The following is a 26,821-nucleotide window of genomic DNA, read 5'->3' as shown; positions in this document are numbered from 1 at the left end:
ATATAAATGCCTGTGTCGATAGAATAATTTTTGGAATATAACTGACCACATGAATGATCGCATTTTGAGGGACTATTTTCTAGCAGATCACTCCGCCGCTGCGTAGCTTGCAAGCACAAAGCTGATGCTGCTCAAATATAAGTTATTTTAAATGCAAAATTGTTAATATTATTCTATCGACACAGACATTTATATCATTAGTCTGGCGTTATAAGTGATTTGCCTCAGGTGCACTGTGGAGCGGGTCAGACTGTTTTTAATGCTGACACCGTAGAAATGTGCTAGCCTTGCACTAGCCTAGCGCCACGTAACTCTTCAAATATAAGAACTGCATAAATTACAGAAAAAAATATCTTCAGAAATCAGCAACACTCTGGAAAACTAGGAAATGAGGCCCTATGTCAAAAATCCTGAAATATCCCTTTAAGTTTTGAATTCCTTTTCCAGGGGAGCTCTGACCGCATGTTTTACATGTTCATAGTGGTATAGGGGACTAGTCTTGCACCCGAAACCCACTTTAACAGACACAGGGACATGGTATAAATCCCCAAATCCACATTGATTGCCAATGGTTACCACTCTGCTCACTCCCTGCACAGAGGGAAATTATACACCATAAAATCATATACCCTGAGTGACAGAGAGGTGGTTAACTGGGGTTTGCAGTCTCACATCACAGAAAGAAGTCTCGTGTTTGATTACTGGGTTAACTTCTGTGTGGGATGTGCATGTTAGCCTGGATGGGTTTCTTCTGATGCCCCACGGATGCTCGCAGTAAATAGTGAAAGGAACAGGCCACCATTTTTGCATACTGATATATGCTCTTACCTGAGCTTAGAAGAGTTGATGCGGACCTGTCTGGTCTCTACGCATGCGCTCAGTCATGCAAAAAGAATACCTTAGGAGCACTCGGTGGTGGTAAGCTACTATGGTAGCCACAGCTGCCCTGGGGTAGACTGACAGAAGCGAGGCTGCCAATCTGCGCCATCAGCCCCAACCACTCACTCACTCAGTGTATTCGCTGGGCTTCCTGGTGTTCCCAAACTGTCTCCCATCCAAGTACCGACCAGGCCCTTCCCTGCTTAGCTTCCAAGGTCTGACAGGATTTAGCATAGCAAAGGCGGTATGGCCACTTAGTCAACATCTCCATGGAGATGAGCTGGTGTCATACCCACTCCTGGCAAAGTTACAGTCAGGTCTTTGGGGTGGTGAGGCGCTCACAGCAAAGGCTCATGTTTGTTGCCTTTATGAGGTATTTTCAATGATGAAAACATTAGTCATGAAACAAATGCTTGTGTTGTAATTTGTTTCATTAGGTAAAATTGTACGCAGTGGGGCTTTAAATGCTTGTAAAAAGAACATAAAAACATCATAATCCAAATAATCACCTACTTTCTCAAAGTTAACTATTGTTTCTGCAGTGACGGGCCAGTTTGTCAGCCTATAACATCTTCCAATGTGTTTAGAAAGAATGCTGATTATTACTTAAAGTGATGAGGCTATAATTTACTTATAATAAACGAGGGAAAACACTAAAGCCAGCAAAAGCATCTCCCTCTTGCATTTCTCTTTTTTGTCCCCAGAACCTGTATGACATCAGTGTGAGTGAGCCTGGCCTTATAAACCACTCTCCTCACCTCTCCACGTTTCCAAGCAGCTGCCAGCGAAGAGGCCTCGTCTCTCTGCCCCGCTCATTGGCGCTGGGAGACGCCTATCACGGGGATCCAACTCCGGGCTCGTCCCCCCCTGGTCCCTGCCGGAATTTTTATTTTATTTTACCAAGGATAGTTGAGGAAAACATCTGTTAGGAATAGGATAGCACTCATCCTAACCCTTGCACTTACCCACACCCTAACCACAAGGATATATGAATACAGTGTACCAACTATAATCCTAGGAAACAAGATTTCGCTCCCTGCCGTGGCTTGGCCGTCGGAAGTGGCCGTCCTGCCCGCCTCCTCCATTGGCCCGGGCCGCTGTCAGTCGCCTCCCTCTCGGTCCGCCTCTCCAGCTCTGTGTCCGCTCCAGTCTCCGCCGTCATATTGGCTAGACCCCCACCATGAAGAAGAAATGCCTCCCGTCGGCCTGAAACAACGGCATTTACGTTTTAAAGGACCTTAGTTTTATCAATTGAATCTCACAAAGGACTCCGGGATGTTACCATCAAGTACCCGTGAAGATTTAGCGCTTTCATCCGACGCCGTGGTCCACAAGGGGGATATAAGCCTGACTTCTCTTTATAGCCATTTTTTGCAGACAAAGAAAGCTGTTGAATAGTGCTTTCGGAGAGGCACACGGGTAAGACATAATTTCCAGAAGGAATCCTTTACTTACCTCGCACGGCACGGTTGACTTTTCGGCATATGCCAGCTCTGCAAAGTCGCTGAAGTTAATTGTGTAATTTTTCTCCGTCGATTTTTCACTAGCTAACATGCTAATATGCCTGTCACTACCCGATCTGCATCAGGCATGCGTCTGGCTTGGACAAACAACGGTAATAACGACTTATTAGCCTGTGTTTTTTTGTTAGCTGACGTATTCTTTAAATACTCTACACTAAGCTAATTACGAGGCCAAATTATGCTTATGTGCCACTGCTTCTCAAAGTTATGTGTCAAAATCCGCATGCACGTCAAGTTCTCACGACCCACGTATTGCTTCTCGCTGGTTCCGCTTGTTTTTACTTTCCCAGCTCATTTGACGAGTCATATTTGTTTATTGTGCTAATTTTGTCGTACGAATCGGGTCATTAGTGAATTTATTAGCGATATCTGACTTGATTCTGAACTAGTTTGTCCGAGCAGAGTTCCCGTACCCAGTGACGGGCGCATGCGCAGAGCACTTTTTGAAGCAAATCGGGTCGTGATACGAATCGGGTAGCTACAGTAGTTCCATTCTGAAGAGTCCTGGGTTAGCAGGTTTTTTTGACAGCTTGGGTAGAAAGTTGCCTTTAAATTGTGTCTTCTGGTCAACAAACACTGGTCATTGCGTTTGTGTTATTATCAAGAAAGCGGTAGTAGTGCTCAATTGAGTTGCCACGCAGATCTGGCAGTTATTAACTTGCTAGCCAAGCATTTAAAGCGACCGAAGCTACATTTAGCGGTGCAGAGGGATTGACTGTAGATGCTATGAGGCCTCCACAATCCCAAAAGGCCCTGCTCCCGCTATCATATCCCTGATGTGACAAACTTTACCTTGATGGATTGCTCGCTGACAATGTGGCAAGATAATAACTACGGGCCCTTCTTTGCAGTAATTGGGTTCCTAATATATCAGGCTTAGCTACTAACCAGTTATTACTATGTAGCTATAATGTTGCAGTTGTAACTATGTGCTTTGTTTCAAAATGTCTCTAGTCTTAAAATTTTCACACATTTGCAGTGTGGATTGTTCATTTTTTTTAATGTAACATGTGCATAATTTCAACTAAGTGGTCTGATGGTTAGTGCCACTTTAGTTTATTGGCTTACTGGCTTAAACATTGATGTTTAAACTGTCAGTCTTGTTTCGTAGCTTTGTTTAATATGCATAATCTGATTAATGATGAGTGAATTGAAGGAATAAGTAGCAGTTCAAGTGTAAATCGTATCAGTAGCAAATTACGGCAAGGCAAATATTAAGAAAAACTGCTTCTTGTTCACACAAAATAAAGCTAATTTGTTGTTGATTTTGTCAATGTTGTGTATGGAAGGTGCTGGACATGTAAATAGTTAGGCTACACATTTGTAAGGACCCTGACTTGATTAAGTGCCAATGACAAGTCTGCTTTGAGTGACAGGACCTATAATCTCACACTAAATTGAGAAAACATGCTTTGAATATTTGCACATTATAAGGACAACCTGAGAATTTGACTTTAAAATTAATTCTGGAAAATATTCTTCAACCAAACTTCATCAGAGACTTGTTTATGTTTAATTCTATATTGTAGAAGATTCATACTTTTTGTGGTGGTGCTTTATTTGTGAGATTTACCGCGTCGGTGAAGAAAAGTTACACAGTCTTGGATTACATCTGGCCTGTTGTCTTGATTTATAACCTTTATCTTTGTAGTATGCTTCATTTAATCATGTATTTGTTCAGCAATTATCTTTAAACAATAATCATGAAGTAGATTTAAGGGCAGCAGAAATGTATAAGCTTCTAAATCTGTTTGGCTTTTCATCACGGACTGCCTTTACTGCATTGTACCGCAAAAAGAAAATACTATGAATAAAATGTGCTTTATTTAATTACGACAAAATAATCCTTTTCCACAATCGAGCAGCCCTAGATTTAATGTGTCGTATTATATTCTTATCTTAATCAGGTTGCGCTCATTATGTTGATTAACCAAAGCAAAAGCGCGTTATCTCTTTGCTCCTCTTACATCTTTATGAATGTAAGACACTCGCGCTCACGTCTCATTTAATGGTGGTCCGGGCTAAAGGCGTCCTCCTCCTCTCCAGTGCTTTTGCTCGGCGCACTGTGGTCCCTGGAGAATGGGTGTGTGTTGGACCTAACCTACAACTATTTGTATTTTCCACTTAGGGCTTTTGAGCAGCTCGCAGAAAAGACACCCGGGTCACTCGGCTGGTGTTGGCTTTTTTGTTGTCGGTGCCACATACAGGGAGGGATTATGTAGGATAGGCATTGTTTAAATTATTAATCCTGACTTTGCTGAGACGGGGAGACAGTTCCAGCCAGATGTCTCCAATATGGGATGCCACAGGGGAGTTGCATTGAAGGCAGACAAGACGGGCTTTGGAGCAGAAATGAAACGGATAGATGCAGAATTGTGAATGCGTTGTTAGAAATGTTCAAGACCGAGTACATTAGCTTCGTCGTGTTAATAACGTGGCTATGCACATTACAGCATATCAGCATTATTTGCGTGTTATCAGCAATATTGTATTCCCAAATGTGTAACTAAATTCCGGTATTGTAGACGGCTAAGAGCAGCGTGATCTTCAGCATATCGTTATTTGATCTTGTTTTAACCTCTTAACTCCCACCTGAACATGTTTTCTCCTGTTCTCCAAATTCTGCAAATCTAAAAGCTTCTTTAAAATAGCGACAAAAAACAAGAAGAAAATGAGGATGTAAATTGACAAAAATCCAGCAAAAAAGTGACAAAAATCCAGCAAAAAGTGACAAAAATTCAGCAAAAAAGTGACAAAAATCCAGCAAAAAATGTGACAAAAATTCAGCAAAAAAGTGACAAAAGAGCAGCAAAAAATGTGACAAAACAGCAACAAAAATGGACAATAATCCAGCAAAAAAGTAACAAAAGTGCCATAAAAAAAAGTCACAAAAACACATAAGGGAAATAAAAAGTGACGAAAGTGGCAAAGAGGAGAGAATGCATTTGGTTTTGGCGGGTGGTAAAAGGTTAACCTTTATGTTCTCTTGAATTTTCATTATGGCACATCTTTCACCACTGATGATGAAGACTGGGCGATATCGGACCAAAAGTCATATCCCAATCAATTTTGGTTGAATATCGATATATACGATATATATATATTTTTTTGAAAACTGACTATAAAATGTAAACTTAAACACTGTATAACAAAGCTCCGTAAGGTGCACATTTAAATAAAAAGAACCTAGAAAACAAAATAGGGCAGCATTTATATATGAAGAGATAACAAAATGTAACATAAACTTTTTGGGGGGGAATTTGAAATATCCCGATATACACGATATGGTCTAATTCCATATCTCATTTAAAAATAAATCGATGTATCTTAAATATCGATATATCGCCCAGGCCTACTGAGGATGCTCTGAATGAAATAAAAAATAAAGTGAATGCACTTTTCCCCTCAAATTCTCATATTCTGCAACGTGCCTTGCAATGCCTTTTGTTTGTTCAAGCGTGTGATGTGAAGGTGGTTTTCTGATTTTTAAAAAAAAAAATTATATCTCTTCACTTCTTTTTCTTTATTGCCTCCTTTATGGTTTGCACGTTACTTATTACATTGTTACTTATTAGGGCTGGGACAATCCACTTTTGTCGCGATCCGATACGTATTGTGATACAATAAGTTATCATGATTTATAATATATATTAATACCTTTAAATGTGTAAAAAAGGAAATTGTCATGTGTCCAAGGTTTATAAACCCAGTGCCATTTGACATTTACTGACGTGTTAAGAGCTGTTACTGGAAAAAGTGCATGATAAAAATGCCTCCAAACACAAGTATTGATACTTGGTATTGCAGCTCAAAGTATTGCGATCCCAATCCGATCCGATATTTTGTCCCAGCCCTATTACTTATAGTAAATTGTAAACAAATAAATCACTTTTTGCCACCTCCCTCTCCTCCATAAAATGCGGTATACTACTATTATTACTCAAAAGTTATAATGTTGAAATATCCGTGGACATAGAATGCAGCATGAGAATGAGAATCACCTTTGCATCCAAGCTCGGGACTGACCCACACACACACACCCACACTTTTGGTTGTGTGAGGTTCACTTTGTTCATAAAAGGTTTGGTTCACTGATTTGGATGAACGTATACAATGAAAATGTCAAGTCTGTTGTTAAAAAATGCATCCGAAGTCGTGTCTCCCTGATATTCCTAAACACAGTCTCGTCTGGATCGCATCAAAAGCAGCAGCACCAAAGCGCACAGTTACAAATTTACCAAGTTCCAGCTCACGGTCGACATGACTCATAACTTGCTGCATGCTCTAAGTCTAAGTAAGCAGCAGTGACATGAACGTGCAGTTTTAGAGCAGGGATTACGAATAATAGCAGTGTAGAAAGTGTAAATTCTAGTGTAGCGTTATAAAAAAGTGTAGCGGTCTGCAGAAAGTGGATTGGTCATGTTTTTGTGTGACGTTCCAAACATGTAATGATCTTTGAGCATTTGAAAGCAGACGATACTGATCTGAGGAGGGTTTTAAAATTGGGAGACAAAACAACTGCGGGGAACAAACACAGTAGATATATTTTAAGCCAAGACTAAAATCACACGACACGAGTGCATTACATTAAACTTAGCTGAGGAAAATTTGTGGCTTGTGTCCTGACTCTTCCTCCCTAATATTAGATTTGCTGCAATTTAGTGACGACTCGTAATGAAGCTTGAACCCTGTGGTTTAGGACGAGCGTCTCCTATTGTTGTGAATTACAGCTATCGATCGAGTGGCCGTTCTTTCCGCCCAAGGCCTTTTTTGAGTTTTAATCCAGTCATGGCTGCGTCCCATCCGAGTCTCAGGAAGTAAAGCTTCATCAAATTAATTTTCTTCAGATTTCATTTGAGAGAGAAAAACATTGATCTGACCATGGCTTTGATCAGTGTGGGACAAAATGTGCTGTTGCTTTTTAAGTATCGATATTGGGCAAAAGGCATCGATACTAATTTGCATACGTAAAAAGAAGGCATGGCAGCAATTTTAAACATAAAAGGATGATTTACATCTTTGTTCTGAGCCAAAACGGCAGCAGAGGATTGAACTAAGCCAGCCATATGATTCTGGTTTAGATTCTGTTTTGCCATTAAAGCAGTACTAAGTAACGTGTTTACCTTAATAAATCCTTTCCGTAGTCCCTGTGGTGGTAATACACGTGTTTATGGGATGCTTAGAGGGTCTTTCATCTTCCCCTGGTGTCTCTGGCCAGAAAACCATGTTTGCAACTTGACTACCACCGGACCGGAGTCACCAATACACACTAACAGAATCACGAAGAAGAAGCTAGCAGGCTAACGGGCAAAGCTAACTGCGGGCTAGCGTCACTTTAAACAGTATTTACAGCCAAGTTTGAGTGAAAAAAAATATTTCCATTGTATAATTGGATGCACAGTAACCCTCTCTCCCTTCGCCTTTCCTGTCAGCGTAGTATTTACTCTCCAAGACAATTAATTAGTTAAAAAATCGTAGCTTAACATTGTTTAATTAACCAGTTAAAATAATCTAATCTTAATTTACCTATTAATTATATAAAGTAGCCAGTTTTAGAAATGTATATTGATTAAAATACATTCACCCATAGAAAATTACCAGTATCGATATCAGTATTGAGAAAAATGACCCCAAAAGTAAAAAATGTGGTGTCGCCTATCCCTTCTGTTGAGTGATATTTCAGTTTTTGTTTTGAAATGTTAGAAATGTAGCTGCGATCTAGTTGATTTTACTTTTTGACATTTTTTATTTATTTGATCAATGTCACTACTTTGATGTTTTTCTGGTTTAGTTTGTCCATTTTAATTCAGACATGTTTGTCCTTGAGGGTAGCAGCTGTGCTAGCGCTAGAGTTTCATTCCACCTGAAAAACCTAGTTATAGCTGTTTGTATCTTATACGCGATTAGCAAACCGGAGCTAAACTGCAAACCTCAATGGAAAATAAGGTCGTTTTAAGATTTGCCCGATAAAAAGGTGCCTTACGTTTGCATTGGACACGACGCAGCGCGGTGTGAGGTTACAATATGAGTTCGCGCATCAGCATTTTCTCTCCAGCTGCGTCCCTCCTCAGATGCTTTGTTTTCTGGGGAATGTTAGAGACAAATGTTTGTTTCTCAATCGTTCAAAATATGGTTGAAATATTAAACATGGTAGAATCAGAGGAGTAAAATAATGAAATATGTGCAATCAGAATGAATGTGTGTGGGTTTTAAATTTGCAAAAGGAAGCTTGTGTAAAATAAAGGGTGTTTTCTTTTTGCTTCAGTTGAATTGAAAGATAAACCTTAAAGCAAAACTAAGCAACTTTTGCCCCTAGAGGCCACAAGCGCTACAGCAGCTGTCGTGGCATGTTGCGTTTTCTTTTCACTCATTGTCCGGGAGAGTAAATACTATGCTGAGAAAAGGGAGAGAGTGATATTGTACATTGTGCCACAACCCAATTATACAATAGATATATTTTTTTCCCGCTCAAACTTGGCTGTAAATACTGCTAAAGTAGCGCTAGCTCACAGTTAGCTTTGCCCTAACTGATTGTGATAAGTGAAATAACATTTTGCAAAATGTTCATCAACAAACCAAAGCTGTAGACAGAATACAGTCACAACTTACCTGTCTGGCAAAAGTGATTTTGTAGACAACTGAGAGCAGCGAAGTGTGTATTGGGGCTGCCCGGTCAGAGAGAGGGAAAGTTGCCAGATACCAGTGGGAGATGAAAGACCCTCCAATCATCACATTCACACTTGTAAGAGGGACTACAGAAAGGATTCAATCACATTGCACCAGTCCATAGCACACTACAATGATGACAAAACCTTCTGTTGGTCTGTAAATGCAGTAAATTAAAATAACTGCCTTGTATAAAATTGCTCTCTCAAAATGGCTGTAGTGAATGTCTTGAAATAGGCCTCTGTCTCTTTAAGAACCTCTGACCCTTTCCGACACGCCCCCTCCACACGCTGTCTGTGGCATCAGTGGGGAGGGGGTTCCGCTGAGGAGCAGTGGTTGGTTACTCGGCTGGTGACGAAAGCTCGGAGGCGTCTCCAGGAGGTGGGGGCGTTCCTAGGAGGACTCAGGCAAACCTATCCCTAAAATGGCTGCCATCAGAGTTTTTACAGACTACTCAAAAATACGTGACTTCAGGCATGTTTTTAATGAGGGAATGACATAATAACATGATGTAAAGCTTGAAAAAGTCGATTTTGCATAATACCCCCCTTTAAAGTAAAATAGTTCTGCTTTAATTTGAATGTTGCAAAGACTATGGCTAAATAGACAGTCCATGATAGGTCTAAACCTAAAGTTCATGCCACCACAACACCACTGTACAGATAGCGCTGTACAGCAAGTGTCTGTATAAGTTTCCCCATGGCTTAAACATGTATAACGTGTTTCTGAATCTCACATGGACCTTTCTGCTTGAATAAAGTCAATGCATAAACGTTTGAAGGAAGAATGTTTGTCGTGGTTTGTCCCTGCCTTGCCTCGTCTTGCCTCCTTAAAGCGAATTGTCCCGTTTTCAAACTGCGAAAGTCGGAGGTGGCTGAGCGAAGTCTCCGAGCTGCTGCCCAAACGCGTTCCCAGCTCCCACAGACTTTTCCTGCACGTCCCGATTCACGTGACTTAATGAGAAGCACGTTTCAGCCGGAGCTCGGGAGTGAGACGGCGTTGAGATGTGAACTGGGCCCGACGCCCAAGAAAACACCGCGCTGATTTAGACCGTTACTTCCACGTTAGCGATTGGTAAAAAATAAAAAAACAGGGTCTATATTTAGATGCTAACACAGCTCACACAGTCTGATTTTCTTTCACAAATGCTGCGTTTACAATAGATCTACGGTGGAAGGATTGTAACTCAAATGCCGTGAATTGAACTGAGTAAACCTTGTAGTTCCCATCACCCGCATGACTTCTTTCTTTAACTGGATTTATTGAACATCTATGGGATATAAATGACTCTTTACTGTAGCCCTGCAAAACCACTGGTCGTGTTGTATTCCTCTACGGAAAGTCAATGTCCTGAGAATGTAAAAAGATATTATTGATCAGGTAACGGGAGCGTCCTGCCCTTAAACTAGTTGAAATCGATTTTTTTTTTCCCCTTCTAGATAAACATTCACCGAGGGTTCACTGAGTTGAGTTTTACATTGTTGCTGAGGTCGTATTCTTTATTTGCTTAAGATTTTGGATTCCGATTATTTGACTTATTGACTGTATTTAATCTGGACGTGCAAATATCTGGTTTCTTTGATCAACGCTGGAGGGCAAAGTTCCTGGATGGCAGACGCAGAAGGCAGTGGTGCCGCTCGGGCCCCTCGATGTGCTTAAACTAGTCCCGGCGTCGTGTTCAGGCGGGGAAATGTATCTGCGAATGTACAATTCTGAATGAAGCAGAGTCAGACCCGTCACACTAAGAAGCTATCGTTCAGAATAGAAATGAAGGGAAACAGATATTTTAATAATCTCATAAGAAAGAAGTATTAAAGGCACTAAACCAGATTGTTTTTCTTCTTTCTTGTAATGGAACAAATTGAGTTTTGTCCTCAAGTGTATTGTAAACACAGTGCGTCTAATTACAAAGCATTCGTATCAATTTCATGAACTCTCGGGCGAGTTTTCCTGCATTTCTGTGACAATGACCCTGAGAAGTGACCCTGCATGTTGTGAAATGTGCCTATAAGCCTGTCGAATCGGGGATATTGCAAATATGTTGCAAAGGATAGGAATTAGTTTGGACTATGACTATCATTTTCATCGAGCGACTTCCTTTTCCACCAAAAAAATCAGGCATAGGGCCTTTAAAAAGCATTACTTGGATTTACTGGCATTTAACCTCTTAACTCCCACCTGAACGGATCCCATTTTCAAAAAAATTAATCAAATTAAATTCATCAAATTAAAAAAATCAAATTAATCAAAAAAGCTTCTTGGGAAAAAAGCACCAAAACAGCCACAAAAAATGAGAAGAAAAGAAGGATTTAAACTCAACAAAAATGTGACACAAATTCAACCAAAACGCAACCAAAAAGTGAAAAAAAATCACCAAAAATCGGACAAAAATTCAACAAAAATGTGACAAAAACGCAACCAAAAAGTGACAAAAATTCACAAAAATCAACAAAAAAGTGACAAAAATTCACCAAAAATGTGACAAAAACACAACCAAAAAGTGACAAAAATTCAACAATAAAAATCACAAAAACTCAACAAAAACGTGACCAAAATAAAAATAAAAAATAAAAACATAAAAAAGGTGACACAACACAGCAGCAACGTGAGGAAAAAGATCCGTTTTGTGGGTCTTGGCTTTCAAATGAGGTGTTACACAGACCTATATAATTGCCAAAGAGGACAGAATGCATTTGGTTTAGGCGGGTGGTAAGAGGTTAAGCTGGGGTACCTGACTTTTTGCTGTAGAGTAAATTTATTTTTCAGAGCATGTTGTAAATACAGCAAAAAACTGATTTTGTTACATTGTCTTCACCTAAACATTTACTGAGCGATGGAAGAATCTAAATTAGTTCCATGTATTTTGGGCGTGGTTCCCCCTTCTTCACTTCTCCAGCTTTACATGGGCGTGAAACATGCAAATAATGAATTTGCATGAAACAAGCTAGAAACAAGTATGGGCCAAAACTAAAAATGTCACATTTGAAAGAAATCCGGTACCTCAGCTTTAAATTGAACTAAGTGAGGGTTATATTTTTTCCTTAGAGACAGAACCCGCAGCTATAACGTTGCTGAACTAAACACAAAAACTCTTTAACAAAGAAGTTGATCATAGTGTTTTTCGTCCATTTTTTCTCCATTTTTCGTCAAATTTTTCTCACTTTTTTGTCAAATTTTTGTACATTTTTGTCATTTTTTTTTGTAAATTTTTTGTGCATTTTTGTCACTTTTTCGTCCATTTTTTCTCACTTTTTTCACATTTTCATCCTTGTTTTCGTCTGTTTTGTTGCTATTTTCACTATTGTTACTGCTATTGTTCATGTGTGAACTGCAGCTTTACTTATGTTATCAGTGTCATAAAACCGTTTGTTGGAAAAGTTTCTGCTGTAAAATATATGAAACTAAAATACTGCGCTGTGCCGCCGCAGAGGTCTGTGCTCTCTTGAATTCCTTGAAGCTTTGCACGTTTTTAGCATCAGTTATTTGAAAGATAAGGATTATAAATACGACATGAATGGAGTCCAGATATGCGCCCTTTCTAACGTTTTATTGGCCCTGAAAGCTGAGTTTACGGCTGTTTGGTTTTGTGCTGAAACCTCCATCAATTAAAATAAGTCGCGCAGTCAGCAGTAATGGTAATTGACTGTCCCATTTCCTGCAGGGTTTGGCTTTTTGTCAGTAACAATTATGTATTAAAAAAAAAATGTCTTGAAACCCATAAAGCGGTTGTGTCTGAAGCGCCTTCCTGCTGGCGGGCCGCTCGTTTAATTTGCTTCACGTGTCAACGCTGCAATGTGCCACACGTCCAAATACATGTCGACTACTGTTTTGGAGATAAATCAGCAGGGTGTGTGTCTGCCTCTGCGCTGAGCCTGGTCAGGTCTAGACTGGCTCGGTAATACAGTACATACCTCACATCAGCTGTGAGCAGATCCAGTTCATTTATAGCTGTGGCCTTGTGCCGCTGCACGTCTGCCTGGCAACTCCGCGCTGCACTGGGCGCCCGAACTCGCTCCTGCTCTCACACCAACACCGTGGCTAATTACTAGATACACAGCAGTCTGGGGAATTTAAATGGAGAACATTCTGTATGCTGCACACCAAACCCGGGGAAAAGGAGCCTCTCGAAAACTCTCACCGGCTCCGCACAAAAGTTTCAACCAAATTGTCCCCTTCGAATTATAAGGTTCTGTCTGTGTTCTGAGATATTTAGGTTTAAAGTTTTCATCGAACCAAATGGAAATGAGACATATCTTTTTGCTCATAACGACCTCAAAATGTACAAGATGTTGCTATAGTGCAGAGGTAGGCAACGTCAGGCCCGCGGGCAAAATCTGGCCCTCCAGCAGAGAACCTCTGGCCCTCAAGATGATTTTGAGAAATATTAGTATGCAAATAAGAGATCAAATTCCTTTTAGAGTACTCTAAAAATGCAAGAAATAGTGTCAGTATTCAAAAAATGCCCTGGCAGAATATCCCACTTAAAACAGTGAATCTCAACTGGTGGGTCGGGACCCAAAAGTGGGTCGCAGAACCTTTTTCAGTGGGTCGCGAGTCTATAGGAAACTTTTTTTCAACATGATCCGTCTGAAGCTGCATGGAATTTCAGATTTAAAGGCATATCTACTGCTTGGTCAATAAAAACTTGTGTGGGAAAACACAATATTTTGTCCAATATTTGACAAATTATGGTTTTATTTGGGTTATTTGGGCCTGCCTTCCAAGGGTAACATTGGGTCCCGACTTGGGAACCACTGATGTAAAACTTTGGCATTTGCAGAAAAAGTTATTTACTTTAGGCTACAATGTTGAGGTTCGGCCCTTGGTGTTTTGGCGATGATGAAAATCGGCCCCCTTCAACGCAAACTTGCCGACCCCTGCTATAGTGTAAATAATGGATCCAGGAACATTGAACATTTGACTTTTAAAGGGATAAAATCTCTTTCTAAAGGGATAAAATCTCTTTCTAAGTGATTTCTCTGTTCCTCTTGTAAATGTTACCCTGTTGTAGGTTTTTGTGCGCTCCACTCTTAGCCTCTAAAGCAGATCTGTGTCTCCTGCAGGTCCCGGCGGCCCTGACTGAACAGTGGTACCATGTGGAGTAACCTGAAGAGCAGATGTCAGACCCTGTTCCACAGCAGCGGTGGAGCTTCGGAGGCGCGTCCCGAGGCAGAGGAGGTGCACTGTGTGGTGGAGCTGAGCCCCTCAGATCCCCCATCCTCCTCCGCCTCTGCCCCCACCAGCCCAGCCCGGAGCCTGCAGCCGATCCCTGCTGCTACAGGGCGACGCCATCACAACTGTGTGTCGGACATCCCGCAGATCGTGGAGATCTCCATAGACAAGGACACGGAGGACCTCCGCGGAGGGGCAGGCGTCCCTCTGGCCCGTAGAGACTCATACTCTCGCCACGCACCATGGGGCGGCAAGAAAAAACACTCATGTTCCACAAAAACACAGAGCTCTCTGGAGGGCCGCTCGGGACGGATGAGGGCCAGCCGCAGGGAGAGGCGCTACGGCGTCAGCTCGGCCCCTGAGATCTGTGATTCTGTCCCAGGGCGGGGGGTCAATGCCAGGACCCTGAGACAGCGATTCAGCGACACTGTGGGACTGTGCCTGCCTCTGCCCACTCACAGACGGTCCCGCTCTGCCAAGTCCCCCATCTCCACCAAACGGAAGATCCACCTGACGGAGCTGATGCTGGAGACCTGCCCCTTCCCCCCGGGCTCCGACCTGGCCCACAAGTGGCACCTGATAAAGCAGCACACGGCCCCCGTGAGCCCCCACTCCTCCACTGCACTGCTGGACGCCTTCGATTCAGGACAGGTCTCTCCGGAGGACGAGGAGGAGCGTCTGCGCGAGCGCCGGCGCCTCAGCATCGAGGAGGGGGTCGACCCGCCCCCCAACGCTCAGATCCACACTCTGGAGGCCTCCGTCCCCAGCTCCACTCTTTACAAACTGGGACCAAAGATGACCCCCGGCCTGGCAGAGGGGGAGGGCCACTCGGGCGGGGCGTCAGCTCAGGACTGTGACTCTGAGGAGGACTCCACCACACTCTGCCTCCAGGCCCGGCGCCCCAAACAGAGACACGCCTCTGGAGAGGGCCACAGCCGGCAGCAGCCCGGGCCCTGGAAGGTGCACACTCAGATCGACTACATCCACTGCCTGGTGCCAGACCTGCTGCAGATCAGCGCGCTGCCCTGTTACTGGGGCGTCATGGACCGGTACGAGGCGGAGGCGCTGCTGGACGGCCGGCCGGAGGGCACCTTCCTGCTGCGGGACTCTGCCCAGGAGGACTACCTGTTCTCTGTCAGTTTTCGGCGCTACAACCGCTCTCTGCACGCGCGCATCGAGCAGTGGAACCACAACTTCAGCTTCGACGCTCACGACCCGTGCGTGTTCCACTCGTCCACGGTCACTGGGCTGTTGGAGCACTACAAGGACCCCAGCGCATGCATGTTCTTTGAGCCGCTGCTCACCGCGCCGCTGCACCGGACCTTCCCTTTCTCCTTACAGCACTTGGCCCGCGCTGCCATCTGCCGCTGGACCACGTACGATGGCATCGGCTCGCTGCCGCTGCCGCCCGCGCTGCAGGACTTCCTGAAGGAGTACCATTACAAACAGAAAGTACGAGTGCGCTGGCTGGAGCGAGAGCCGCCGCTCAAGCTCAAATAGTCCTGATGAACTCCCATATTCCTGATCAGACAGAGACACGCGGCTCTTTGGAGGAATTAAATGTAACAAGCTATACAGGATTCATTCTAATCTTTAGTTATTACTTACACCACAGAAATGCATATAACGGCAAGCACACGGCTTGTGTTCAACAGGTTTCTTTGAACGAGAGGGAAGGCACAAATATCAGCACTTTGTGTTTTGTCTCTTAATTTTTTGCTAAATGTCTGCCTGACTCCACAGCGCCACCTGCCTGTGACCTGCATGCCTCCCTGCCCACCCCAGTGGCTCACTTCATCTGTACAGTGCACCCTCCATTGTCTTTGTCTAAAGCACCGAGCGGCATCAGGCTCTGAGCAAACTCAAACTCCAGCCCTCTGCGGCGCCACGCCTCCGAGCGGCTTCTTCAGGGCTGAGACACAGGGAACAGACAAACACAAAGGTTTAGTGGTCAGATTTTAATTCTATTTTTAATAAGCTTTAGATAGTGTTATTAATCGTGCTCGCTGTAAGGGCCCTCCAGTGGTGGGCCGCTCATCCAGTGTTTTATATTTGGTGCTAAACCGAGAGTTGAAGGCAGTGCTTCAGGGACAGAAACAGCACGTTCACAAATGTTCCTTTAATAGTGATAAATAATGGATCAGCTGCAGTGTCCTACTTACAATAAGAAAATCGTTTCTTGTTTGGAGAAGACCGAACGTCTGGGACATAACTATGATGTTTCCTGTAGCTTTATTTTAATAATTGTATTAAACATTGCTCCCCAAAGATAAAACTATAATTTTGTTGTCAGTAGCAAAACTTAAAATAACTGGCCTAGTTTTAAACCATAAAGCAGCCTAACTTGGACAATGTGTACTTTCCAAATCGTGACTTCATTGAATCATTTGGCGTGAGTTTTGAGGCTGGTTCATTCAGCCACTTCACCACAGTAACAGAGCGTCAGGTGAAACAGTAAATCTGAAATATTGATGAGATCACAAACTGGAAAAGTTCATGCGGAGGTCCCAGATGGTTCATGTTTCTACATACGTGTCTGTGATGATCCATGCACCGGATATTTGGACCAAAAACATGGCATTATTCATGAAGGCAGGGAGTGTAGAGTTTTCCGCAGAGAAATCCAAAGTTTTAGAGCCGCACAGTTAATCTCATTTGAATAGAAATTGCAATTATCCGATTGCAAAGACGGCAGTTGTGCAGGCAGCAAACAGCAACATGTTCTGTCTTTGTCGTCTTGTTACGTTTAAAACCCACTATAATGAAGTTTGACCTCTGCAAACGTGTCCTGAAATGCACACAAAGCCATAGTACCACATGTGCAGAGTGAACAGAGATATTTAAAAAGTACATTTGTAAAGTTTCAAACATACGAGGCCTTGACAGCAGCTTGTCGTCCCTCAATGTAGCATTTATTTAATACATAATATACACACAATAATATATATTTTGCCGGAAATTGTGTTTTATAGTGCAGCTGTAAGAAGCAAAATTTAGAACAAAAAAAACGTTAAATGTTTATTTTCTGTAATTTTATTATATAAATATGACTCGTCTGTTGGATTCACACGAGTTGCCAATCATGACATATTTTGAGCATTGAGAGCAGATGTCTGTAATGACGAGTGCATTGCCTTATATTACACAGAGAAATATAGAGAACATGTAGTGTGGGCGTACCAGCGTTTATTTATCTAGATCAGGGGTGTCAAACTCATTTTGGGTCGCGGGCCGAAATTAAGCTCCCACGGCGGGTCGCGGGCCGCATAAAGTAGAGAAAGTTTTCCCAATAAATGACTAATAATAAGCTGTGATTTGGTCAAAACTAGGGCTGTGCAATTAATCGAAATTCGACTACGATTTCGATTACAATAGTAAACGATTACAAAATTAGCATAATCGCAAAAAATCAATTATATATATATTTTTTTTTCCTTTTTTTTTTTTTTGCAAAGCAGACTTGCGTTATTTCAGGCCGCTGGGATTATTTTCCCTTCACTTTTCACGTGCCATGGCTCATGCTTGTCTGACATAAAAACATACAGCGCTGTGTGATAATGTCATCAGGCCGCACTGCTTAGTTTACTTGCGCAGGTGTGAGGGCTGGCCAGCAGGGGGCAGGTGTGAAACAGAGACCTCTCTTTAATCAAGGCAAACTTGAAATCATTTGTACTTTTATGACTGTCCAGAAAACATAAAATATCATCATAGTGTTTTGATTAATAAATAAATAAAATAAAGATAGACTTTTTTTTAAAGGCAACAAATAATCATTTGAATAATCGTGACTTCAATTATGACAAAAATAATCGTGATTATTATTTTTTCAATAATCGAGCAGCTCTAGTCAAAACCCCAACTTAACTGTAGCTTCATTAATACACTTGTACACTTGTATTGCACTTTACAAGCCTGTGTCACAAGTTCCTCAAAGTACTACATAGTCATTATTCATTCACTCCACACTCGGTGGTGGTGAGCTGTTATTGAAGCCACAGCCGTCCTGGGGCAGACTGTCCATTTACCACGTGGCTATATAATGTGGTGTTCATATCCTGAGCTCTTATTATGTCAGTGCCCTCTACCGGACACGTGTGGAACTCTTTCCTTTTTTTTTACATTTAAGGCCCCCTAGGGGCGAGATTGAGCAATATGGCTATTCTTTAACCCCTTAACTCCCACCTGAACCGAGCACAATTTCTCCAGTTTGGCTTTACCCCAGTCCAAAAGCTTCTGGAAAATAGCAACAAAACTGAGACGAAAACAAATATGTAAATGTGAAAAAAAAGTGAGAAAACATTGACAAAAAAGTGACGGAAAATTGATGAAAAAGTGGCAAAAATATCACAAGAAATTGACAAAAAATTACAAAAATGTGACAAAAAATTGGAAAATTGTGACAAAATGTTACCAAAAAAATCCAAAAATGTGATGAAAATTTGACAAAAAATGTGACAAAAAAGTTACAAAAATGAGTTGACTACCCAACAAAATAATGATGGAATAAAAATCTGATGACGTGAGGAAAAAGATCCTCTCGGTTCAGGCGGGAGTTAAGAGGTTAAAAAATCATAACTCCGCACAGGAATGGGCTAGAGACTTACTTTTTTTTTTTCCACATACGCCGGAATAAATCATCTCGCGGGCCTGATCCAGCCCACGGGCCGTATGTTTGACACCCCTGATCTAGAGCCTAAAACACAGGAAAATGAATCCCCTGAAACATCTCGTCCTTCCACTTTCTCAGTTCTAGAAATTTTTCGCATTATATTACAGCCTCTTCTCAAAATATTCTGTGTATTGAATCGTTAAGCTTCTGTAGCTTTTACAACAACCTAATCTGACACAATGGCCATCAAAACAGACCGAAGCGCCCTGAACCCTAAGCAAACCCACTCTCCTCGGTCCTAATCGCAGGCCTCATTTCTCCAAGTGGGATATAAATTTTGCGCAGGCTGCTGTGCCGACGGTGGGAGGCCATTTTTCTTAACTACTCGCCACCTGTTTCTCCTCCGTCTGTCCACGTCCCGCAGATAAGGAGCTGATTTAGGGCTTCGGGTTGTCCCGCCGTGCCCTCTGTCCCGAACAGCTCAAACTGTCAGGGAGGGGGGGGTCAGAAGTTTTATGAAAGGAGCTCTCTCGGTTATGTTTGCTTCCAGCGCAGGCGGAAAGCACTTTACAGGAGCGGAGTGTCATAGTATTCAGAGTTTGCAGTAACAGAGAGGACACATTTGGAAATATAAGAAGGATTTCAGATTTGCTTTTCCTCACGGATGGACTTCTATTGTCAGAGATTAAACAATATTAACCCACCAATAACTGAGGTTGACCAAAATCGAGATTGCGATTATAGTTCAGTTAATTGCACAGCCCTAATCTGAACTGTATAACATGACGTAGAAACAAATATCCTAAATTTATACCCTTAATTTGTCACCGATCTCCAGCTTCAGATAGGTCCTCTATTTCTATCCCACATTTCAGCGTCCAGTCATCCGCAAAACATTTATCAAACTGTCTCCGCTATCAACCTCTCTCAGTATTTGCGTCAGAACACTTGAAATCAGCACTTTAATGTTACTTAACCTGATAAATGTTTGAACACATCCTTTCCCGGGTTTATGATTTCGAAGGTGTGCTCAAACGTGCAGTATCTCCACTGTTTTCGTAGCCGTCGGTCCAGAGAGTTTCACTCATTTCCGAAGCCTGTGCTGAAGAAATCTGATATACTACAGGTATTTTTTTATTCCAAAGCAGCTTTTAATGAACGAAAAAGGTGCTCGTTTAAAGTGATAGTCTGTAAGTTTGCAAAGTGAGGAAAGATGGAGTGAGATTTGAAGGTAAAATGATCAAATTCCTCCCCTCTTTAAAGGGACTGGATGCAGGTTGGTCATTTTATACTCACTTCTGCCACCTCTGATCATATGCGTAACTGCAGCTTCTATATTAAGCTCGCGCATGACGGCAATTGACTGTGCACAACTTCATATAACAACGCCGCCCAAGAAGTGACTTCCTGTTTTCATCCAGGACACCAAAATAAAAGCACTATCATATTCATTAGTTCAACTTTCTTTCTGCTTAACTATTATGAGGCAAAACACTTAAAATGTGTGTATTTGATTATATTCTTGTAATGGTGCAAGTACCTGCTGAACTTATCAATGAGACGAGCTGGCTGCTTTTATTTTGGCGTGCTGGATCGAAACAGGAAGTCACTTCTTGGGTGGCATTGTTATGATTTGAAGTTATGATTTGAAGTTGAAGTTATGCACAGCTTTTCTGGGCTCATTCTACATCTTAGGACATAGTTAGAAAAATCAAGCTCCTCCCCCTCCCTTCTGATTGGACCTGACAGGCTTGTTCACAGGAAAAACCTGTCTCATTGGTCAACGTGGGAGGATACTAGACTTACCAGATTAGTTGCTGAGATCCGGGGAGGGACTTTTCAAAAAAATAATATATTATCACTTACTTTACATCAAAATGCAAGACTTGCACGTTTTATAAAACTAAAATCTCCCAGACTATCACTTTAATTGACATTTCTGCCCATTTCCAAGTCGCGTATTTTCATTGCAAACAAACTGAAGCGGCCGTGGATGAGAGCGCTGCATAATACAAGATTCCTACAGTATTCTGAGCATGTTGCAAACAAAAATGTCCTCACAACTTTAATACTTTTGCTAGGGATCTGGGTCCACAAACTCGCCATATTCTTCTTGTGGCTCGAAGTCCTAACCGGCACTGGCACTTTATAAAACTATTGTTAACAAAAGATATTTCAAACAGTCGGTTTTGACGGAGAAGGCGACGAACTTCACGCCAGTTTGTGTTTCACGTGGATAGGCCCGGTAGATAGAGATCGCAAACTAGATCAAAAAGACGGCTGCCATTTTGAGGAGTTGTAACCGTTCGAAAGCGAGAAGAAGGTGAGTGTTCAGCCAGTGCGAAGGGCCTAACTTGACTTGAAACCCGTGGATATAGGCTTCTGAGATGGCTATGATGTCACTCGAGTTATGTTCGCTCACATAGGAGTTCACTCAGTTGGAGTCGTTTCCGTGCTGCAGACCGGTGCTCGCTCTGGACACGCATAGGAGGAGGTGCTATAGGCAGAGCCACTCGGAGGGTCCTGGGACGCAGAGGGGAGTGAGGGGCGATATTTCGACTCCTATGAACAATAACCTCTGCTTTCCTCCCCCCCCCCCTTTCCCACCCCTTGGTCCCATCGCGAACTCAGGCAGGCCCCAACGCTTCGAGAGTCCTACCCCCGGACCCTCATGCCCCGTTTTCCCCATGGGAAATTTGTGACACTAACCGTAGCACATGTTTGCCATATAACCCCTTTAGCGTTAGGAATAAAAAAGACATTGTATGTATGACGAATGATGAGTTTTATGTAATAGGAGCCTGATGAAAAGACTTTCTTTTTTTTTTTTCCCCCTCTGTGGTGCATTAACTGTCTCAAACATTTGCACACACGCTAGGACACCTGCATTTTCACTGTCACCCGCCCCGAAAAAAAAACCCCAAAAACCAAGCCAAACCCAGGGGAGTGAGTAAAACGGACCACAGAGACGGCACCACCTCTGAGAGCGACTGACACCTCTTTTCCACCGAGACCAACAGAGCGCTGGTTCTGGGCTGCAACTTAAGCCTTTTTACGATACACGCCCAGTTTCCAGGCAGCTTCGGGTTTTCAATTTGGTCGCATTTCTTTAAGTGTAAAGCCACGTAATAGGTCAACAAAAGTCTATATGCCCACAAAGCTATCCATTTTACGCTGGGGCACAAGTAATAAAGTAAGATGGACTTTTAACTCTCAAACCCCCCCAAAGGATGGTTTGTCATAACTATTCTAATCCATCAAACTAAACTACTGGTACCACTTTCATCAACATGGCAAAAAGTAATCGGGAAATAAGTCAAATTGTCTTGAAATAACCAATTTTGTCCTTGATTTGAGAAACTAATTTAATGTTCTGTTCTTGGAGGAAGTTCTGTCATTTAAATTAAGTAAGAAAAGATGTGATAGTACTCAAAATTAGATGCATGCTCGTCCCAGCCCTAGTATAAAGCGAGCCCCATGGACAGATTTTATGAACGTAGCTACTCAAATCAAAGACAAATTCAAGAAAATGTCACTTAAATCTGTATTGTTCAGACCAAAGACCAAATTTTGACCAGGCTAGATCAAGAAAAGACGATGAAATAGACCTCAAACTGTCTAAACAAGGTCTAAACCAGGAACAGACTGAACTTTGGGGAAGGGAAAGTGTCCTGTGCTGCTATTCATAATAATTATCTTCAAACTCAAATCCGCAAAGAACACACTGTTTTGTGTAAAAATCTGGAAATAGAAAGTAGATCAGGCGTTTAAAGTCACTTTTTGTTTTTTACGTGAGCCTGACCTCTCGGTGGAAAACGGGTTCGAGCAAAGAAAGGTGTGTCCGTAATCTCCGTTTCCAGAATATAAAACTATTCTGACCTTCTTTTATTTTTATTTTCAATGGTATGACACTATTTATCTGCACTAAAAAAAAACGGCCTCCGAACCTCTGGGTCTGGTTCTTCCTGTTTCACCGCAGCGTTTTCCAAGGTACGACGAATTGAAGAGAGATATTTTAAACTATCGGTGTTTCCCCCCCACACACACACATATATATATATCCTAGAGGTGCTATATGCAAACTAAAGAGAAACATTATGTATGGAAGGTAATTATTTTTCATGATCCCGAATATGCAAGTACGGAGTGGTTGCAATCACGTCACTTTAATAATGCTGTTCGTGCACATTGGTTGCCGTGTGGATGTGGCGAAAGGAACAAAAGAGGACTATTATGGGATGTGTACAAGGTCGTCATGTGACTGCCGTATCGACCAATCACAGAGGCCAATGGGTTGCGTTCAGTCTGATGCCATGATCTCAGAACGGAGGACGCACTATTTTGGAAACGAGCCTCCGAGCAGAAAGTCTTCGTTCGTTTTGTGTAAACCACAGCGGATTGGCAAAGGAGGATCCGCTATTGAATTCTTTGCCGCCCTCCGATTCAATTTTAAAGTGGACATATTCTGCACAATCGCCTTTTTTTTATTATTATTTTAGCTTTTAACTATTTATTAACTTACCAGGAGTTAGTGTCTTGCTTTGCATTTTCACACAGTTTTAGAGTAAACCTGTTTTGTTCTCCTACTGCAAAGGTGCTTCTATTAGGGATGGGCGGATCGATGCCAAAGTGAAGATATATCGATACCAAACAGCTACTTTTTAAGTATCGATATTGGGCAAAAAGTATCGATACTGATTTGCATGTGTAAAAAGAAGGCGGGGCAGTAATTGTCAACCCAATATTTCTTTGTTCTGAGCCAAAACAGTCCCACAACAGCAAAGGATTGAACTGAGCCAGGCATATCATTCTGGTTTAGGTTCTGTTTGTCATTTAAGTATTCATTTAAAATTTTGTTTATGTATTTAATTTCACATTAGTATTGTTTAATTAACCAGTTAAAGTAATATAATTATAATTGACCAGTTAATTATGTAAAATAACCAGTTTTAGAAATGTATATTGATTGAAATACATTCACCCATATGAAATGACCGGTATCGGTATCGACAAAAATGACCCCAAAAGTATCGGTATCGGTATCGATTCCAAAAAATGCGGTATCGCCCATCCCTAGCTTCTATACGCTAAGTGTGACGTCATTACTTCCGCTTCCAGGACTAGCAGACCGGCAAATATGCGAGAAAAAAACATAAAAAAACTCTTAAAAACAACCATCAATATGGAGAGTTACTGAACCTACTTATTTCTCAGACTCATTAGCCAAAAATGCCGCACCTACTGCTAAAAAAGTATTATTTACTAAAGTTACTATTTCCGGGGTTAGCGTAGCTGCTGCGTTAGCATTTATCTCCGCTAACCCGGATGTACCGATTTTGGTAAATATGACTTAAATAGCAGTAGGTGCAGCATTTTTTGGCTAATGGGCCTGATAAATAAGTATGTCCAGTAACGCTCCGTTGAGTTTCAGAAATATTGATTGTGGCGTCAAAGAGGTTTTTTGTAGTTTCTCGCACATCCCGGGACCCGGAAGTAGAGCTGTGACGTCACCACTTAACAATCGTATTTGTATTCCACGGATTCTGCGCGTAATAGAATCCATTAAGTGTCATTTTTCCCCTTTAAATCACCGGTCCCACTCTGAGCCGTTCTGTGGCTCAAACCGTTTATCATGGCACCATCGATTAGATAGCATGCCGTTAGCTGAAACCTTTTTCTTACTTTGTTTTTTTACCGTAGTTGATTCCTCTTGCTGCCAGCGAAAGGCGCTCAAAGCAAGAAAAGTCATGTTAAGACACCAGCCCTTGCACATTAAGTGTCTTTTCCATACATTACACACTGATTTCAGTTACAAAACGAGGAATATCATTACAGAAGAATCCTAAAGCAGGTTTTAATTGTGCGTAATATGTCCACTTTAAACTCTATATTATATTATGGCATCACGTGAACGCAACCTCTTAAAGACCAGGCTAATGAAGCTAAAAGATTCTGCTTTTTTTCTCCCATTGCTTCTGGTTCCCTCTCTCTCTCTCTCTTTTTCTCTCTTTCTCTCTCTCTCTCTCTGATGTCAGGTTGGATATGGAGCATGTAAATGGCATTACCATGGTCACATTTCACTGTCTGTTATGTGTAACTGCTTCACCGTTCATCGAAAGACAATAAACAAGTCGTTCTTTTTTCGGTAATAACCTGTTCATTTGAAAGAGCCGTATGATGCTATGACACTTGTAGCTGTCACTCTTGGTGCTTGGCTTATGCTTCATTGTCTTAATATTCCAAATAAAACTGTTAAGTGTAATCTACACTGGCCCGAAACTGTCAGTCTGAGTTCGCTTCTTCATTGCGACATGCATTTTTACACTTTGAGGTTTGATGCTTTCTCACTTCTCGGACTCACAGAGGACACACTGATGCTCTTAAGGATGGCCTTGCACTATCGATTTCAAAACCAAATTCCTCTTGAAAGGCAAGGCAAGTTTATTTGTAGAGCACAATTCATACACAAGGCAATTCAAAGTGCTTCGCAGTTACAAGAAAGCAAATAGAATCAATAAAAACGTCAACATGAAATTAATCAATTACAGTTAAAGGCAAGAGTGCACATAAAATACTTTCAGTCATGCATCGGTAAAAAGAACTGTTTTCAGCCTGGATTTGATTATTGTCAGAGTTGAGGCCTGTCTCACATCCTCATGAAGACTGTTCCAGATTTGAGCTGCATGAAACTGAAACGCAGCCTCACTGTGTTTATTATTGACTCTGGGAACCACCAGGAGGCCCCTCCCTGAAGTTCTCAGGGCCCGAGATGGTTCATACGGCTCTAACATGTCAGAGATGTACTTCGGTGCTAAACCATGAAAAGACTTGTACACAAGCAGAGCTGTTTTAAAGTCTATTCTCTGAGTGACAGGAAGCCAGTGCAGAGACCGGAGCACTGGACTAATATGGTCGTATTTCCTGGTTCTTGTCAGGACTCGAGCAGCAGCGTTCTGGATGTTCTGCAGCTGTCTGATAGCTCGTCTGATAGCTCATCAAGGAATTTGATGATGGTGTTGTCTTTCACCATCTCAATAGTGTCATCCCTAATGATTCAAGACAAAAAAAAACACACAATTTTAATGTTATTTTGGGTCATGCTGCATTCTTTCATTTTACAAATAACCTTTGGTGCCCTGAAAGTGTAATACAGGCAATTTAAAATTTGGTGCAGCGTGTCCACAAATAGCCATAAACAATGTTTGTACTTGCTATTTCACACCGGTCTTGATAAATGATCCCCAATGTAATTAAATGTGATTTATGGAACAGGAAGGAAATGTTAGGGGAACACAGAACTACACTTGGCAGGCAAATAAAAACAGTAAAACATAATTATTGATAGCCGTGATATAAAAAATCAAAGCAAAGAGTACTTTCAGCAGGTGCCATAAACACTAAACCTTTCAGCTTGGATTTGATCTTATTCAGAGACCAGAGATCTTCTTTCAGACAGTGATGATTTCGATAGAATATTAATTAATTTAGTAAACTGCATTTATAATGTTTATTATAATCATATTTAACCTCTTAACTCCCGCCTGAACCGAAAGGATCTTTTTCCTCACGTCATCAGATTTTTTTTCCATCATTTTTTTGTTGGGTAGTCAACTCTTTTTTGCAACTTTTTCATTTTTTGTCAATTTTTTGTCATTTTTGTCCAATTTTTATCATATTTTTGTTTTTATTTGTTTTTTTACATTTTGTCACATTTTTGTCATTTTTTGTCAATTTTTTGTACATTTTTTGTCAATTTTTTATCATATTTTTGTATTTTTTTGTTGTTTTTTGTCACATTTTTGTCATTTTTTGTACAATTTTTATCATATTTTTGTTTTTTACATTTTGTCACATTTTTGTCATTTTTTGTCAAATTTTTGTACATTTTTTGTAATTTTTTGTCACATTTTTGTTGTTTTTTGTCACATTTTTGTCATTTTGTCGTCAATTTTTTATCATTTTTTTGTCACAT

General features: G+C 41.5%; 1 protein-coding gene across 1 annotated transcript; it reads left to right on the top strand.

Annotated features, from left to right (window-relative positions):
* The first annotated feature begins 2,031 nt into the window (after positions 1 to 2,031).
* socs5b (suppressor of cytokine signaling 5b) lies at positions 2,032 to 17,076 on the top strand. The gene is made up of 2 exons (XM_079560586.1): positions 2,032 to 2,298; positions 14,132 to 17,076. The coding sequence occupies exon 2, from the start codon at positions 14,163 to 14,165 to the stop codon at positions 15,738 to 15,740; it is 1,578 nt and encodes a 525-aa protein (XP_079416712.1). The 5' UTR covers positions 2,032 to 2,298; positions 14,132 to 14,162; the 3' UTR covers positions 15,741 to 17,076.
* Positions 17,077 to 26,821: the final 9,745 nt, after the last annotated feature.

This window comes from Gobius niger, assembly GCF_951799975.1.
Source record: "Gobius niger genome assembly, chromosome: 7".
Lineage (NCBI taxonomy): Eukaryota > Metazoa > Chordata > Actinopteri > Gobiiformes > Gobiidae > Gobius > Gobius niger.
The sequence above is the reverse complement of the archived record's forward strand: the minus strand, read 5'-3'. Positions and strand labels throughout refer to the sequence as shown.

Coding starts and splice junctions, on each gene's coding strand:
- socs5b (XM_079560586.1), top strand. CDS start 14,163: ATGTGGAGTAACCTGAAGAGCAGATGTCAGACCCTGTTCCACAGCAGC.